Source organism: Capricornis sumatraensis, chromosome 17 (assembly GCF_032405125.1).
Source record: "Capricornis sumatraensis isolate serow.1 chromosome 17, serow.2, whole genome shotgun sequence".
NCBI lineage: Eukaryota > Metazoa > Chordata > Mammalia > Artiodactyla > Bovidae > Capricornis > Capricornis sumatraensis.
The window spans coordinates 47,266,870-47,285,021 of NC_091085.1; the positions used below are offsets into that span (position 1 = coordinate 47,266,870).

An 18,152-nucleotide genomic window follows, 5' to 3' on the forward strand; every position below is an offset into this window, starting at 1 on the left:
CAGGTCGATAAAGGAGAGTAGAGGACACAGACTCAGAGCCGCACACGCTCAACCGACCTTTGACAAAGTAACAAAGACAACACAACGGAGACCAGACAGTCTCTCCACAAATGGGGCCAAACAAGCGGACATCTGTACACCAAAGAGAGCATCTCAACACAGCCCTCAACCCTTTGCAAAATTTTAACTCAAAATAGACCTCAGACTCAAAATGCAAAATTATAAAAATCCTAGAAGAAAACACAGGAGAAAACCTAGATGGTCCTGAGCACGGAGATGACAGCACCAAGGCACAAGCATGAAAGGAACAGGTGATAAGCTGACCTCATTAAGTTTAAAAGCTCTGGCCCATGAGAGAAAACAAGAGAAGACGACAAGCCTCAGACTGCGAGAAAATATTTGCAAACTACAATACTGATAAAGGACTGGGATCCATAATATAACCCAAACTCATAAAACTCAAAGTAAGAAAACAAACAACCCAATTTAAAAATTGGCAAAAGACCTGAATAGACAGAGAACAAAAGACAGAAGCATATGAAAAATATGCGCCACGTCGTATGCCATTAGAGAAACACACATTGAAACAACAAGAGAGCACCACACACCTATCAGAATGGCCGAGAGCCGGAACACCGAAAAACAGCAAATGCTAAGAGGATGTGGAGCAACAGGTACTGTCACTCACTGCTGGTGGGAATGCAAAATGGCACAGCCAGTCCAGAAGCTGGTGGTTTCTTACAACAAAACAAACCTCTTACCTTACAATCCAGGAAGCACACGCCTTGATATTTACTCAAAGGAATAAGACATACCCACACAAAAACCGGCACGTGGATGTTTACAGCAGCTTTAGTCATCCCACTGTCAAAATGTGGAAGCAACCAACACATCCTTCAGTAGGTGGATGGATATACAAACTGTCTATCCAGACAGTGGAACATTATTCAGCACTGAAAAGAAACGAGCTATCAAGCCATGAAAAGACATGGAGGAAAAGGAAATGCAAATTACTAAGTGAAAGAAGCTGATCTGAAAAAGCGATGTACTGTTATGATTCCAACCAAAGGACAGTCTGGAAAAGGCGAGACTATAGGACAGTGAGAAGCTCAGTGGCTGCCAGAGTTGGGGGTGGGTGATGGGTGACAGGAATAGGCAGAGCACAGAGGACTGTCAGGGCAGTGAGGCTGCTCTGTATGAAACTATACTGATGGGTTGTTATAGTTGTTGTTTAATCACTAAATTGTGTCTGCCTCTTTGCAACCCCATGGACTATGGCCCACCAGGTTCCTCTGTCCCAGGCAAGAATGCTGGAGCGGGTAGCCATTTCCTTCTCCAGGGGATCTTCCCGACCCTGGGATCAAACCCACATCTCCTGTGTTGGCAGGCGGATTCTTTACCACTGAGCCACCAGGGAAGCATATGGATGGGTACACGTCCTTATACGTTTGTCCAAACTCACAGAATGAACACCACCAACAGTGAACCTCAAATGTAAAGCACAGTTTGGGGTGAGGATGATATGTCAATTGCAGGATTCTCAGCTGAAACACACATACCACCCTGGAGTCAGATGCTGAGAACAGGGGAGATGTGAGGGTGGAGCAGGGAGAGACAGGGGCTCTGTCCTTCAGGCTTAATTTTTCAATGAACCTAAAACTGGTCTGAAATACAGTCCATCCTAAAAAAAAAAAGAAATCAGTGTTCAAGGGCACTTCGAAATGTAGGTACTTTGAGTAATAAGGACTGGTTTTAAACTTTGCTATAGGATTGTTCTCTGAGGATCATTTAGCCTGCTAGAGAATCTCCTGTGACAATGAGAACCAAGGACATGTTATTTGAGTGTTAGATGCAGCCATTGAAGGTCTCTGTCCCTGCTCAGCAGAAGTGCAGGCCACCTCCCCTGGGGCCTGTCCGTGCTCGGCAGTACCCCCTAGTCCTCCACCAGCTGTCGTAAAAGCAGTTGACACTGAGGCAGTAGTCACTGCCTGGAGAGAACAATGGTTAGATACAAAGAAGAGAGGCTCCAACAGCAGGAATGTTTGTTATCAAGGAAAGGCCAGTGGGTAAGACTCTGGGGGACGGGCAGCCCCCGCCTCCCACCCACACCATGTGCGCAGCTGCAGCCTGGACTGCAAGCACACCTGTGCCCATTCATCGCCCCACGGAGGACCGCACGCCCATCTGCATCCCTTGCGCACAGGGTTTAGGGTGCACACCACACATGTTCCTGCCTTGGGATCTCGGTACTCACTCCTCCCACTGCTGAGAACATGCTTCCTCAAATACCCACACAGCTTGCTCTCCAGATAGAGAAAAACGACTGCTGAGATCATTCTGACTCCCGTGGTTGCCAAGGGATATCCTCACATCTGTCCGACATTTCTGGGTCCCACTGGGCCCTGACAATCAGGATGCTGGAGCTGGAGGGGACCCAGACACCCCATCCGGTGGCTGCAAACCTGACTCATCACCAGAACCACCCCAGAAAAATCTCTGTGTTCATTTTTAGTAAACAAAGCTTCCCTAGCTCCACTTCCAGGACTTTGATCCAGTGGCTCTGAAGTGAGGCTCAGGAGCCTGCATTTTTAAAAACATATCTTTGGGGAAATCACTCACCTGACCCTTCACTTTAATTTCTTTTAGAAGAAAGAGAAAACAGAAACACGGAGAGAGGAGGCGTCGATCCCGAAGACACAGTGGGTTTCAGGGGAGATGAGCCCTGAGACTGTGAGATCAAGGCAGAGAAGATCCCACTTCACGGGCGCTCCCCTTAAATCGGTGCCACAGTCTACGCTCTCACGTCAGGGGTGAGATTTAAAAAATAAAAGAAAAAAATCACTAAGTGGAGAAACTAGCTCAGCTCTACCAAGGTTTTGGTTTTTTCATTTTTTTCTTTTGTTTACCTTTGGGGAGGGTGAGAAATGAAAGTGAAAAAAAATGTTACACATAGTGAGGCGGGGGGAAAAAAGACAGCATTCTAATTCACATCTGTTCTGTAAAGACCTGAGAGTAGTGGGCTGTTTTGGGGTTTTTGTTTTTTTTTTTAAAAAAAGCCTTTCTAAACTAAGAAAGATGAGAGATTAAGAGGAGGAGCAAACCCTGCAAGATGTAAAAGTCTGACTGACGGATGAACACCTGATATGCAACATCCCACATACACTTGGGATCCCGTAAAAGTGGGGGAGGGCTGCCGGGAATCCCGCCGGCTGGGTTCCCTTGGTGAGTGTTGGTTGGGAGTCTAATTACAGTATCAGGCGGGTCACGGGTTATGGCTCTCACGGACTCCCGCCAGGGCTTGCTTCCCCTTGTTCAGAGGTTATTCAGCTTCTGCTACTGTAATAATGAAAGGATGAGGCTGAGCCATGGCTTGACTCACAAAGGAGTCACAGGAGACCCAGGAGTCGTGGCCACTTCATCCTCTCCAGTCCATCTGGCCGAGCAGAGCTTGCGGGAGGCAGGGGGGACGTTGGCGGGGAGTACCCTTCATCGGGCACCCAGCACCTGGCCTGGGGGCCCAGAGCCAAAGTGCTTTGCCTTCTGCCTGGAGCACTCTCAACCTACTCCCCTACAGTGACTAACAACAGGGCTTTACCCTGCTTGTCCTCAAAATAAGACTCAGATCGAGCGTAAGTCAGTTAGCTGGCAGCGTGGAAGCAGCAGCCCCTGTTCCGAGGCTGTCCTGACTCACCCCCAAGAGATGGGGATCAGAGAAAAGATGAACGTTCCCTGAACCTAGGGCAACAGGCCTCTGCCCAGCACCACGTTACCACTGCATTCCTTCCACCGTTCACTTGTCCTCAGATTACATCCCCAAATCCCAACCATCAACGGGTGGAAATAAACTCTCTTCTTAACGAGTCAAAGAGAACTCCTCGTGGCACATGAAGTCAGCTGAAAGGGCAGGGAAGCAGGGCGCTTGCAGTGGTGACGCCCAGGGCGTCGGGAAGAGGCACCCCGGGTCTGCAGCCTCCCCATGGGGCTGGTCACCAGCACGGGGCCATCAGCTGACCGGGGTGGGGTTGCGCCTGCACACGCACTCAACCTGTCCAGCAGCTCATTTCCCAAGCAGGAAGTTTCACACAGTGTTTCTCAGTGAAGAGCGTGATACAAACACTCCCCGCCTCAGCCCACCCTGCCTTAGACTCCCCTTTAGAAGCCTTTTGCTAAAACCTTCAGGAACTCTAACCACTCTAAACATAGACCGTTGTATGGTTGTGGTCAGCTCATCTCCGTGAAGCATGCACTGGGGAAGAAACACCCCGGTGTATGTACTTGTTTCTCCATAAGCATCTTCCACAAGCAAGCGAAGGCTCTATCTTTCTTAATAAAATAGGTTCATCTGAGACATATCAGAGATCTATAGTCACTCCTTCTCTCCCTCCCTCCTGGTGGTTCTAAAGCAGCCACAGTGGATCTCCTCTAAACCCAGATGTCAAGATGTGAAACTTCAAGCACCGTTGACTCTGAAGGGCTGTTTCAGTTCCTCTCCACGTGTGGGGCATGTTTTTGTGTTTTTTTTTAAAAAACTTTTAATTTTGAATTGTATAGCTGACTAACAATTTTGTGATAGTTTCAGGTGGACCAGCAAGGGACTCAGCCACATATAAACATGTATCCATTCTCCCTGGAACTCCCCTTCCACCCAGGCTGCCACATAACATTGAGGAGAGTTCCCTGTGCTATACCGTAGGTCCTTGCTGGTTATCCATTCAGGGGCACACTTTTTAAGGCAAGGCTGCATCAAATTTTCTCATGCCATCAGAAAAACAGCAATTTATAAGATTTACAAGATAAGCTAGGCAAGTCCTCCCAGATTCTGCATATAAACAGCCCTATGGATGGATTTAATTTGCTGGGAAAGTTTGAAAAGTCAAGTTATTAGCATCTTTAAGAGAGCAGATTGGAAGCCAACTGCAGTTGAAGCCCCACATCACAGTTCACAGTTCCTAGATTTGAATTGAGTTTCAGCAAGGAATGTTTTATTGGCAAACCACTTAAGATGCCTCATCAAACTCTACAGGTTTGTGCTGACTCTGGAATTTTGTGAAATATATTGAAAACCAATTTCTGACATTCTAGAGGTTAAAGAGAGGAGAAGCAAAGGTCTAAGGTGGGACGACTTCTATCCTGAAATCTCTCATTTCACAAGAACCACAGTGGGAAGATCCAGAGCTTCTTTCTGCCCCACATTGTGCCAGGTTTACATGGTGCCACTGTTAGGTACCTGGAGCCTTTCCACTGCATTTATGGAATCTGACTCTTCGCCTTTGACTAAGTGGAAAATCATGAGGAATGAAAAAAAAGAAAGAAAACTACTTATCAGTGTACTCAGCTAAGACAATCACTTGAAACTGTTGATCTAAGATACCCAAGAGCAAAGCGGGCCCTGGGAGTCACACCTGGCTGGCTGCCACCTGACCTGGCCACACAGGTACCTCGTGAGCACTTGGAGCCAGATCCTTGGGGCATAAGCTCCCATCAATAATTCACTCCACCCCAAGTCCGGCCCGACTTCTAGAGAAATTCAGGAAAAAAAAAGCACCATCCTGCAAACAACGGCCACCTTTTCAAGACTAAAAAAGGGGGAAGAGAAAGTGGAAATGGGGCCAAGACAATTGGTGTGACCAGAGATGAATTCCAACTAAACGACACACATCATCACTGTACAGAATCTAAAACCATCTCGGCACCTAAGAGGTAAGTCTAAAGGAAGTTAAAATAAGGAAAGGAGACAATGCACGTGAGAAGGTTTCATTAAGTTTAAAGTGTCATTTTAAAAAGCAATGATTAAAATCCTACTGAAAAAGAGCAAATTCACCGAGAGGGAGAAGCAGAAGCTCGCATGGAAAACTTCTTAAGAAGTCCAGCAAGAATTGGTGACGCCCTGAGTGTCCTCTTCTCATGTGGGTGCCACCCTTGGTGCTCCACATACCTACTCAGGGAATCAAGAATTGTCTGAATAACAAAACTAGGAATTCAGAATGTCCCGAAGCTATCCTGTAGAATCTTAGAGGAGAGAATTTCAAAAGCAATCTGAACCAGCTACACATCTGAACAGCTGAGAATGAGATGCAAGAAAGCAGGGGACCAGCCAGGGTTAACACGGCCTCTGGGCAGCAGAGCTGGCATCAGGATCGGATTTGGATCCACACCCAAGATGACCAAGTGTGGATCCACCATGCTCTGCTGTCACTCAGCCATCCTTTCCACATAGGAAACACCACAGATGGTCTAACAGTGAGATTCTTATCTGAACAGTCACATCTCTATACTGAGGAGACAGCACGGGGTTTCCAACTATGGACACTTATCCTGCAGTGAACTCTGTACCATTTTATTGTTTCCACTGAAGAAATACCATGATTTTTACATGACAAAAAACATATCCTGATTATTAGTCAAGAACCAAGAACTATTATTTATGGGGTAAACAGTTGATGACCCATGTTAATGCTGAGAAAAAATCTATAAGGAAAAAAGTAACAATACTTAAGTGGATTTAGAAAATTACTTTTACACTAATCATGAGAATTGGAGCTTACCTTTTTCTGGCCTTACTGAATACTTTGGAATGAAATGCAATTTCCAAGGTATTTTTCTGTTTCACTGATACGCACTAAAATTCCTTAATGTTTCAACTAAGAGTTATCACTAATTAGTGAATTCTTCCAAAATGAATGAAACAATTAAGTAGCAATTAAACAGTAATTATAATACATATTCCTTTGATGGGCTGCATTACAAACACTGGTTCATCCTGACATCTTCCTTCCCATGGAAAGGATTTTCCAGAAGGGGAAGCCTGGACTCTCCCTCACCACCCCACCTCCAACCAGAAACACCACCAGCCAGACTGAGAAGCGAGGCATCCAGGCCCTGTCTGACAATATGCTGGTCCTTTGGGGCTGTGCCTGCTTTTCCCAGGGAGCCCTGAGATTGCACTGTTCAAGCTTCCCCCCGGTACAGGCAGCACCCACTGCTTCCTGGTGCCTCCAACAGGAGCAAAGGGAGGTTCAGGACCACATGGGCGGCAGGACCCAAACAGCTACTAGAAAACACCCATCTTGTACCTTTTCTGTAAAGGACAGGGCTTGTCTGCACACCCACCAACCACCTGTGCCTGTCTGCAAACCCAAGTTTCAGATCACCATGATTTACCTCCCCGGTCCCCAGTGAGAATTTCTCTGAGACTCTGAGACAGAACAGAAGTTTCAAACCTGTTGCTGAGTTCCGGGGCATCAGGGCTCCTGCCGACTCTGGCATGCTTCTGAGTCCTTGTGCAGAAAAGCATCCTGTGCGGCCGCCCATCACTCACACCTCGGGCTGCGTCCCGCCAGCCCCCCGCCTGGGCTGTGGTCCTGGCTGAGCAACCGCACATCTCCCGGCGGGTCAGCCCTCTTCCAGGTGGTTTTGACTGTCCTCATGGACTTGGAAGGTCCTATGGCTGGAGGGGTTTCCGCAGTGATCGGCTGTCCCTATGATACCCGCACTCCCTGTACAGAGGAGGTAAGTGACACAAGCTTCTTGGCAGCAACCCTCCAATTTCCTCTTTCAGAAGTTTAAGAAAAAAAAAAAGGAACATTCACTTGTTACGTAAACGAAGCCCCTTGATTTAGGAAGTCAGATGCCTGCCTCACTCTGTAAAGCAGACTCTCAGCAAAGCCATTAGAATTCGAATCCAACAAGTTCAAGCCCCACTTCTTACTTTTGTTCCTGGGTTTGTGCTCCGGTTACAAAAGACAAGACTCTCAACAGGCTGAGTGGCTCGGACTGACTCACTCCGTAGTGGCCCGGCCGGAGATTATGAAGTAGCCAATTAATTGATCACAAGATCTCCGCACACGGCTCACATGGCTGTGGGTGAAACCCGGTGACTCGCCTGCAGCTGCAAGGTTGTCCTGACATTGGCCACCACCCTCTTAATGGCTCTCCTGTGAGCAAGTGTCAGCTGACAGGTCTTACTCTGCAACCTTGAAAATCCTGCCCAGAGCAAGTGAGAGACGGCGGCCCTCAGCAGACCCACCACAGGGCTTGACGCACAGGGGCAGAAGTGGGGTGAGGGAAGGGATACATCCTGGCTTTAATACCAATGTCGAATTTATTTATGAAAGAAAAATAATAATGACCGAGAAGCCATAAACCCCTAAAGCTCTTGCACTGGATTCTTAATTCCTAAGTGCATCCAAACTGAGAGAGCCCTGAACCAGCAGAATATAAAAAAAAAGGCAGTTCAGTTTCTACTTATGACATGAATGTACTTCATTTGTAAAATGAGAATAATATGGTATTATATACCAATATGATATAGCTGCTGCTGCTAAGTCACTTCAGTTGTGTCCGACTCTGTGCGACCCCATAGATGGCAGCCCACCAGGCTCTCCCGTCCCTGGGATTCTCCAGGCAAGAACACTGGAGTGGGTTGCCATTTCCCTCTCCAATGCATGAAAGTGAAAAGTGAAAGTGAAGTCGCTCAGTCATGTCCGACCCTCAGCGACCCCTTGGACTGCAGCCTTCCAGGCTCCTCCATCCATGGGATTTCATGATATATGTTAATATACCACATACTTCAACATTTCATGATACATATTTTATATTTTCAGTTTATATTTTATATGATATATCTTACATGATATATATACTTTACTTATATTTTGTATTTTATGACATATTGATATAGCGCATTATTTCTATGATTTTATGAACATTTTATATATTTGTTATGTTTTATGATACATACTTATATAAAATGTAAGTATGCATAAAATGCATTGATAAATGACATATTTCCATATTTTACATTTTTTATGTCTAATGATATATATGCTATTTTATGTGATGCACATTTATATTTTGTATGATATACATTGATATATCATACATATCAATATTTTTTGACCGTACTATGAATTAATGGATGCGATTTTTCTTTTAGAACAAATAAAAAGCATTGGTCGCTAAAACTGGACTGTCCCAATTCATTTTCCTCTTGTCATCCTAAAATCAGGGTGAAGAAAATACTAAAAGTTCTCAAATCTGATGAACCCTTGGCTGGGTCTTTAGTTTGATTAAATAAAATTCATACTTCATGGCGAGACAAGAAAAACTTAAAAATGCTCCTCTGCCTGTGTTGGCCTCCCCACTCACCCTCAGAGCATGGTGATCTGTACCGACAAGACCTCCTCAGGAGATGACATTCCTTCCTAATCCCATGAGGGGTCTGGATGAGCCTCAACTAACTCTGCATGTGTGGATCTGGATTGTGCAAACTATCAACACATCATCTGACATTCAACCATTTGTCTCAAAAACACATCTAACTGTGCCTTGACCACTGACAGAATGATGATGCTAGAGCTTTCTGAAAGACCATATCCCAGGTTATAATCCTCAGGTTGGCTCGAATAAAATTTTCCATTTCTTTCTTAGATCAACTATTGATTAATTTTTCATCTACAGGCTTCAGAGGGCTTTAAGTGTCTCGACATATGGCAGCCACGTGTATTCCACTCTGCAATGTGACAAGGTCTAACACTGCACGGCAGAGGCCTCAGTTAACTTAAGACTTTACTGTGTATGTGACTTTAAAGTTCCTTTGCAACAAACCCACAGAAGATGTTAACCACACCCTCCTCCGAGAGAGAGAGACTGTAATGCACCTACGATGGCAACCACCTCCTCTGTGACATAGGCTCAAATCCCAAGACAGGGCCAGGTTAGGAGAAAGCAAATCCACTTCTCCAGGAAGGCAAACACATTCTGAGCTCAAGGCTCAAGTCCACGGCCTCAGTGAGATCAGGGGTTCTTTGTTTTTCTTCTCAACCGTCTGGAAAATCACTGTTTCTTCTTCACAAGAGGACCAGAGAGCACCCGTGTAGCATCAACCTGTCCCAGTGAGCAGAGGCAGAGGAATCCCCTTTTACCACCATGCCCACCTGAGATGTGGGCAAGGCCCTAGGTCAATGCCTCCAACTCACCTGGGGCTTGGCTCACCTTGTCTAGAATCACAGTGGAAACGAAAGCATCATCCTACGTTGATGGGGTGGAGCCTTGAAAAAGACCAAGTAACTAGATTCTATAAAATATGTAGAGCAAACACTGCAGGGAACACAGCCCACTTTTTATGTATTAAAAAACACATTTCACTTTTAAAACTTCCATCTCTGAAAGATACTTATCTAGGCCCTGAGGAAAGGACACAAACCCTTTGTAACTAAGTATTCTGTATATACACCTTCCCAGCAGATAGCTGCAAAGCTGCTCAATCATTCCAACATTTTACATCTTCCCAAGGCTTCAAACACTGTTAAAACAATGCATATGTATCCGCAATCCAAAGGATGATGCGAACATTTTTAAACGACAAGAATAGTAAGAGAAGAAAATGACAACATGGTTATGAAGGATGAAACAAGGAAGAACTGCATTGGGAAAGAACTCCCTCCAACAGAAACTCTAACCTCTCACTCAGCCTGTAACTAACATGCAAGGATGAGGAAGAGGAGCAACTAAGACAGGCCCTTGTAGCGTTTCTATCAAGACTTGAGCTGTGTCTTCAAGAGTCAGTGCTTCTCCCTAAATTTGGTCAGCACAGTTTTTAGCCTCCACTTCCCTGGCAGGGTGGTGCTCGCACTTTATAGGCTCACAAACACCCAGGGCTAGGCCAACCATCCCCGCCCCCGCAACCCGATTTCTGATTCAGCGGTTCTGATTCTGGGCTAAAAACTGGGAATGTGATTCTCACAAGTTCCCAGGACACAGCCACTCCTGGCCTGGGAACCACCCGCTGGAGAACCACTTCCCCAGTGAGAATCCCAGCCTCCCCATGAAGATGTTCTGGGCCTGAATTCTGCATGATTTTCTAAAAACACCCTTTTAACACTAACACGTAACTTCTTTCCAATAGAGAAGTATACGCATCTCACAATCCTAACCAGAAATTCTGAAGATAAAAGACTGGATCTGGATATTCACTTTGTGCAGATCTTACATATGACCTTTTCATTGTTTCAGTATCACTGAATATTTACCCTAAAACTAGGACACGAGGGACTCCCCCTGCTGGTCCAGTGGCTAAGACTCCACGCTGTCAGTAGTGAGTTGTCCCAATTGATTGTTCACTTCACTTACATTAGAACTAGGACACGAGGGACTCCCCCTGCTGGTCCAGTGGCTAAGACTCCACAGTCCCAGTGCAGGGGGCCCAGGTTCAACCTCTGGTCAGGGAACTGGATCCCCACATGCTACAACTAAGAGTTTACTTGCTGCAACCAAAGGTAGAAAAGTTCCCACGTGCCACAGCTAAGACCCAGCACAGCCAAATAAATATGTAAATAAATATTACCCAAACCCCCTCCCGCCCCGCCCCAAAAAAACACCTAGGACATGAATCCGCTACAACAAGCCATCGGCCTCTTCCAGTGTGCTGCAGAGGGTACTTCTGCTCAAACTCCAAACACCCTCTTTCTCCCTCTCTCTCATCTACTACAGCACAAGGTCTTTTAGAAGTTTTAACATCTTGTGTTCACTCCAATCAACATGACTCATGGTATTTTAACATTTTATGTTTTCTCTCTGTTCCCCCCTAAATAACCCTAATTCCACAGTTTAAAACCAGATCGTATGTAATAAGGTAGCGGTATACATCAGAACCACCACCACTGTACTTAAAAAGGAATGCCTGTCTCTGGCTCTCAAGTTCCTTACATTTACACGGGAGCTTTAACATTTTTTCAGTAAATGGAAAAACAAGTAATAATGATATTATCACGCCCATTCTTCAAGCCAGGCGAGCAGTGGATGGAGTGGGTGAGAGAGGCGGCATCCTGTTCCCCACCTCCCTTGACCTCTGTCTTCTCTCTCCTGAAATGGGAGCATCCTCTTATATGGGCTCCCCCACAGCCACTTGTTAACACACTGGCTGAGCGCCAAAGAACTGACGCTTTTGACCTGTGGTGCTAGGGAAGACTCTTGAGAGACCCTTGGACAGCAAGGATATCAAACCTGTCAATCCCACAAGAAATCAACTCTGAACATTTATTGGAAGGACTGATGATGAAGCTGAAGCTCTAACACTTTGGCCACCTGATGCGAAGAGATAACTCACTGGAAAAGACCTTGATGCTGGGAAAGATTGAGGGCAGGAGGAAAAAGGGGTAACAGAGAGTGAGATGGTTGGATGGCATCACTGACCAATGGACATGAGTTTGAGCAAACTCTGGGAGATGGTGAAGGACAGGGAAGCCTGGTGTAAGGCAGTCCATGGGGTCGTAAAGAGGCAGAAATAACTCAGTGACTGAACACCAGCACCACACTGGACAAGACATCCTGCTCATCAGCTGTAAGTACTACACAAGAGACCACTTATCATGGGCTTTTCTAGCAGTCAAGCTCTCCATCTGCCCATGTGGTCCAGCTGCACTCACACACTGGGAGAAGGATCCGAGGTCACCAGCTGGCTCCCATGGCCCACCTGAAGCTCCACCCACTGGAAGGAAGTGGGGAGTGGAGTGGGGGCGTGAACTCAGGGCTGTGTGTGAAGAAGGGAGGCCCCTGGTGCAAGTCTGTAAGCTGTACCCACTTCCACCCTCACAGCCCAGGACTGAGCCACCCAGAAGAGCAGAAGAGCCATGTGGCCCATGCGAGGCAGGTACCTGGCACTCCAGACCCCGACTGAAGCCCTTCTGCCCAGGGCCAGGACCTCCCTCCTGTCCTCCCAGCATGATGCTCCAGGGCCACCTCTGACCCATAGGACGTGGCGGCTGAGGACAGATCCACCCCCATCCCTGACTCAGAGTTGGGAGAATGAAGGTCAGGAAGTTTCCAGGTGGGTATTGGTGCATTTCCGCATCCCTAAACAGCATGCCCGTCAGGTGACAAAAAACAGTGATCACTGTGTATAACAAAAAATCAACTCAAACCACAGCTGAGAGATGGGTTCGGAGAGAGAAAAAGTGAAGGTCTCCTGCAGCTCCCCCAGAAATTCAGTCTCATGACTCTTATTTAGTGAGTATCCCTCTGCCTCGTCATGCTACCCTGATGTAAAGAAAGTAAGAATCGACGGAGAGGAGGGGGCGGGGTTCCAGATCCACAGCACAGACCCCCCCCTCTGATGGGGTAACTCCTTCCCTCCCTGATGTCTTTCCCACACCCAGGAATGACCGAGAGCAAGCCTTCCTATCAGGGCTTCTTGAAGGGTGGTCCCCAGCAGGAGACACCAGAAAAGTCACGGAAGGCTGGTAAACTCTGCTTCCTGATCCAAGCACCGCTACTGTGAACACACAGCAGGCAGATCATGTACACCTTTCCATCTGTACATCCTCATTCAATGCGGACTTGTTTAAAAAGGCCTCCAACAGGCACATGAAAAGACGCTCCATATGGCTAATTATTGAGAAACGGAAATAAAAATTATCATGAGCTATCACCTCACATTGGTCAGAATGGCCATCATAAAAAGTCTACAAATAACAAGTGCTGGAGAGGGTGTGGAGAAGGAGGAAACCTCTTACGCTGTTAGTGAGAATGAAAAATTGCTGCAGCCACTATGGAGAACAGTATGGAGGATCCTGAAAAAACTAAAAATAGAACCACCATGTGATCCACCAATCCCACTCCTGGGCACATATCTAGAGATAACTCTAGTTTGAAAAGAGGCATGCACCCCAGTATATATAACAGCACTATTCACAATAGCTGAGACATGGAAGCAACCTAAATGTCCATCAACAGATGAATGGGTGAAGAAGACATGGTACATATATACAGTGGAATACTACTTAACCATAAAAAATGAGACAATGCCAACTGCAGCCACACGGACGGACTGCGAGATTATCACACTAAATGAAGTGAGTCAGAGAATGACAAATACCGTATGATATCGCGTATGTGTAAAGTCTAAAATATGACAAAAATGAGCTTCTCTGCGAAACAGAGTCGGACTGCCAGATACAGAAAATACACTTATGGTTACCAAAGGGGAAAAGGGATGGGGGAGGGATAGATTGAGAGTCTGGGATTAATTAGAAGCACACTATGATATATAAAATAGATAAACAAGAACCTTTCATATAGCACAGAGAGCTCTAGTCAATATTTTGCAATAATCTATAAAGGAAAAGAATCTGAAGACGAATACATACATATGTATGTATAACTGAATCACTTCACTGTACACCTGAAACCTTCACAACACAGTAAATCACCTACTCTTCATTAAATAGAAAAAAGTAATTAAAGAATCAAATTTGAAAAAAAGAAGGCGCCTGCTGGGCTAGAGGACATGGACTCAGGCAAGGGAGGGAGGAAGTGTGCTTTCGGGAAACAGGCTCTGAGGACAGATGCAGGATGGAGACCACGTCCCTCGGCGCTCAGCCCTTTGAGCCTACGCACGTCCTTAGGACAGCGGTCAGCCCACAGCCCCACCCTAACACCACAGAAGCCCACAGGACAAGCCTGTGCTGAGGAAGGCCAGCAGAGCCCAGACAGACGCTGGGACAGGGTGACTCGCTGGCTGATCAGTCTCACGATGCCACGTGCCGAGCACAGCTCTAGCAACTTTCTGTCAGCCGTGGAGCAGGCGGCACTGATCTCTAGCAGACAGGAAGAACGGAGTACAGGCGGGCCAAGGGACCAGGCTCACCGTGGGGAGCGTGTCCAGGCCGGGCTGGGACTTGAGGCATCCCCACCAGTGACAGGTGAGCCACACCACTCACCCCACCTGAGGACCGACCGGGGACGAGCAAGAGGTGCGGCAGCTGGATGTCACTGGCTCATCAGTCAAGTCCAAGTCTCTCCTCCAGGATCAACTGGAGGCTACCGACAGATACAGCTTCTCACTAACTCTGTCCTCGGTGGGGCTGGGGTTTGTTCCGTGCACCACGGTGGCCGGGTCTCTAATGGGTCCCCTTGCCTGCCATGAACTGCCCTGCTCTCCTGACCATGCCCGGCTGAGGCTCTGACTCCTACACAGAGGGACTTTTTGATCCGTACAAAGTAAGGCGAAACAGACAATAAAATCGACCCACACGACTGCTTTGATTTAAAATGAGGGTGCACCTGAGAGAGAATGGAGCTTTCAGATTCAGATAAAGTTACTTGAGAGTTCATGGTGATGTGTAGCGCTGATCATGATCCAGGTTACCACCCATCCCGTTTCCAGGGAGTCTGAGGCACTGAAAAGGCTCTCAGGACTTTCCTGGTGGTTTAGTGGGTAAGAATCTGCCTGCCAGTGCAGGGGACATGGGTTCGACCCCTGATCCAGGAAGATCCTACACGCCACAGAGCAGCTAAGCCCGTGCTCTATAGAGCCTGTGCTCTGCAACAACGGAAGCCACCGCAACAAGAAGCCCAAACACCGGCGTGAAGAGCAGTCCCCACTCACAGTAACTAGAGAAACCCCACACACAGCAATGAAGTCCCAGCACAGCCAAGAATCAGCCAATCACCAAAAGGCTCTCAGCAACTGAAAGAATGAATGCATGTCTCATGTCTTCAGGAAATCTGTGAAACACAGAAAACTTCTTATGCTATAAAGCTACAATACAAAATGGTGTATGCTCTTTGATAAGTACTGTGCTTTTCAAAAACCAGAAGTAGAAAAAAGAACAAGAAAGAAACATCAGAATGTCTCTGCATAGCAGGACTTAACACGCTTTTCCTTTTAAAATTCTCTATTTTCCACTTTTCGACAATAGCTATGCATTATTTACAAACCATGGGTAAAGAGACTTGTTTTTAAATTCTTGCTGCCAAGCCAGTAATGATCACTTGACTTCTTTGTTCTATAACAATTCTGCAGGCTTTATGGTAAGGAAATTGTCAGAGTCCAAACAATTTCAGGCAGCTGGAAGGAAAAGCAAAGCACGCCCCCTGTGTGTTCTGAACATAGACTGCTATGTTTCTCACAGTTTTTCCTTCAGTGATTGCTATCATTAATATCTACACAAACCAGCAAAAGTAGAGAGCTGCAGCTACAGGCTCTGTTAAAACATCTAACTAAAAATAAGACCCCTCAATTTCCCTTTATTTGGAGACTCAGCTTAGTACCTAGCAGCAACACAACACGGATAACAATGAGAAATTTTTTTAACAAAATCACTAACATTTTATTTGAGTTAGTCTTAAATTGATAGATTAACTTGTTTCACAATACTGACAGTTTAGCTTTTTTCACAATATTAAGATGCCCCAAGGAACTAGATATATTTTTCTGCTAAACATTTTTTGGAATTATTCTAAAGCATTTTCCATTTCTGTTCCAAGTGCGGTTAGATTTCATTGTCCTCTCCTGTTCTTACCTTATGAAAGTTTTCAAATAGCTGAGCCGGACACGACTGAGCGACTTCACTTTCACTTTTCACTTTCATGCATTGGAGAAGGAAGTGGCAACCCACTCCAGTGTTCTTGCCTGGAGAATCCCCGGGATGGGGGAGCCTGGTGGGCTGCCATCTATGGGGTCACACAGAGTCGGACACGACTGAAGCGACTTGGCAGCAGTAACAATCTTTCAGTTCATTCTCATAAATAGACTGGGATCGGTATTTGCAATTGGATATATCTTCTGGAATATAACTATGTTATATAGAACATCTCCTGCAAATAGTTCAACGTTTTCCTGCCTTGTTTCCAATGTTCCTTGCTCCTCATTTCTTTTTCATTTATTTTTAATTGGAGGATAATTCCTTTACAATGTTGTGGTTTCTGCTGTACAACAACGTGAATCAGCTACAAGCATACATACAAGTATACTCCCTCCCACCCCCTGCCACCCAAGAGGATAACACTTTTTTAAAAAGAAGTGCTATTCAAAGTCTATGTACCTAACCAAGTACAAGATGCTGACACCATAAAGATAAGGAAAGGAGAGACGAGACTCCAGGAGACCCCCTAAGGTAGTAAGTGAAAAGTCTTCTCTGAGGAGGAGGGTTATAGCAAGGCTGGGGCTCTAACTGCTTCATATCCCAGCTTTTACCAGGAGAAGAGGTGGCCAGGCCATGCGCACTAATGCCAGGTCGGAAGGCTCTCTGGGATGGCTCTCCACCTGCAAGGAGTACTGCTTGTCTTTTCATCCCTGAGAAATGATTTCTTTATTTCTGGAATCAGCTAGATAACCAGTAATTCAGATAAAAGCTTTTTAGACCTCAATCTACAATCCTTTTTCCCTGTGACTTCCCAACACCCACCACATGCTATTCCTTTGTAAACTTCCAGAAGCTGGAAACATATTAGCGAAGATTACACAACTTGTAAAGTTTAACTCTGATTCCGGGTCAGGCTGTCACTGGCGTGTGGACCTGAGCAAAGTGCTGGCAGCCCAGGGTCGGGAAAGAGGTAAAGGCCTGAGCCTTGGGGTTGGGCCATTGGCTCAGAATCGTTCCCCCCAAAGCATGTGACCAGGCATATGGGCAGCTGCAGGAATTCTTGTCCAGCATGGCGGCTCACTCCACCTATCTGACTGAAACCAGCTCTGTGGGACAAAGTTTTCAGGGCTCCCTCCCATCTCCCTGTCAAAACTGGCCCAATTCTTATCCAAACTGTGTAACTCATGAGAAACAAGTTTCAAAAAATACCTAGGAAATGACTTGCATCTATGTTCCTCTCCCTTCCATCTGAACATAATGCTGAACTTTTCTGTTGACGCTTTGAAGCAGATGCTGGGTTGCTCAGAGCACAAGCCCCGAGTCTGCCAGGACCATTGCAACAGCTTTCTTACCGGCATCCCTCTCATTCTTGGCCGGTTACATATCCATTCAGTGCAAAATAAAGGTCATGAGAGTTATTCAAGGAAACCTACTAGAGGTTAGGCTAACAGTTACCTTAGTGACTATGGGCTCCCAATGAAGGGGACTCGCATTCGATCTCTGGTCAGGGAACTAGCTCTCACATGCCACAACTAAGAGTTCTCATGCCGCAACCAAAAATCCCACATGCCACAGGAAGATTAAAGATCCCAGGTGCTGCCATTAAGACCCAGTGCAGTCAGATAAAGAAATACATTTTTTAAAAAGAGTTAACTTAGTGACAGAAAGTGCTTCTTGCCGATTCTTTGGTTTGGTTGGCCAGAGATGAAACAGCGATACCGTAACAGAGATAAAACGAAACACTTCTCACGTAATTGGATCACTGGCAAGTTACATGCACAAGCCTCC

At 46.2% G+C, this 18,152-nt stretch overlaps 1 protein-coding gene across 3 annotated transcripts in view; it reads right to left on the reverse strand.

Annotated features, from left to right (window-relative positions):
- The window catches only part of FNIP2 (folliculin interacting protein 2), a 126,101-nt gene that overhangs the window by 82,201 nt on the left and 25,748 nt on the right, over window positions 1-18,152 (reverse strand). For 2 of the 3 annotated variants that reach the window (XM_068989453.1, XM_068989452.1), the window contains exon 1: window positions 7,221-7,381. The exons of the other annotated variant lie outside the window; for it this stretch is intronic. In XM_068989453.1, the coding sequence (XP_068845554.1) occupies window positions 7,221-7,381 (161 nt within the window). Of the gene's footprint in view, window positions 1-7,220; window positions 7,382-18,152 lie in introns of those variants that run through there. 3 annotated transcript variants of the gene reach the window in all.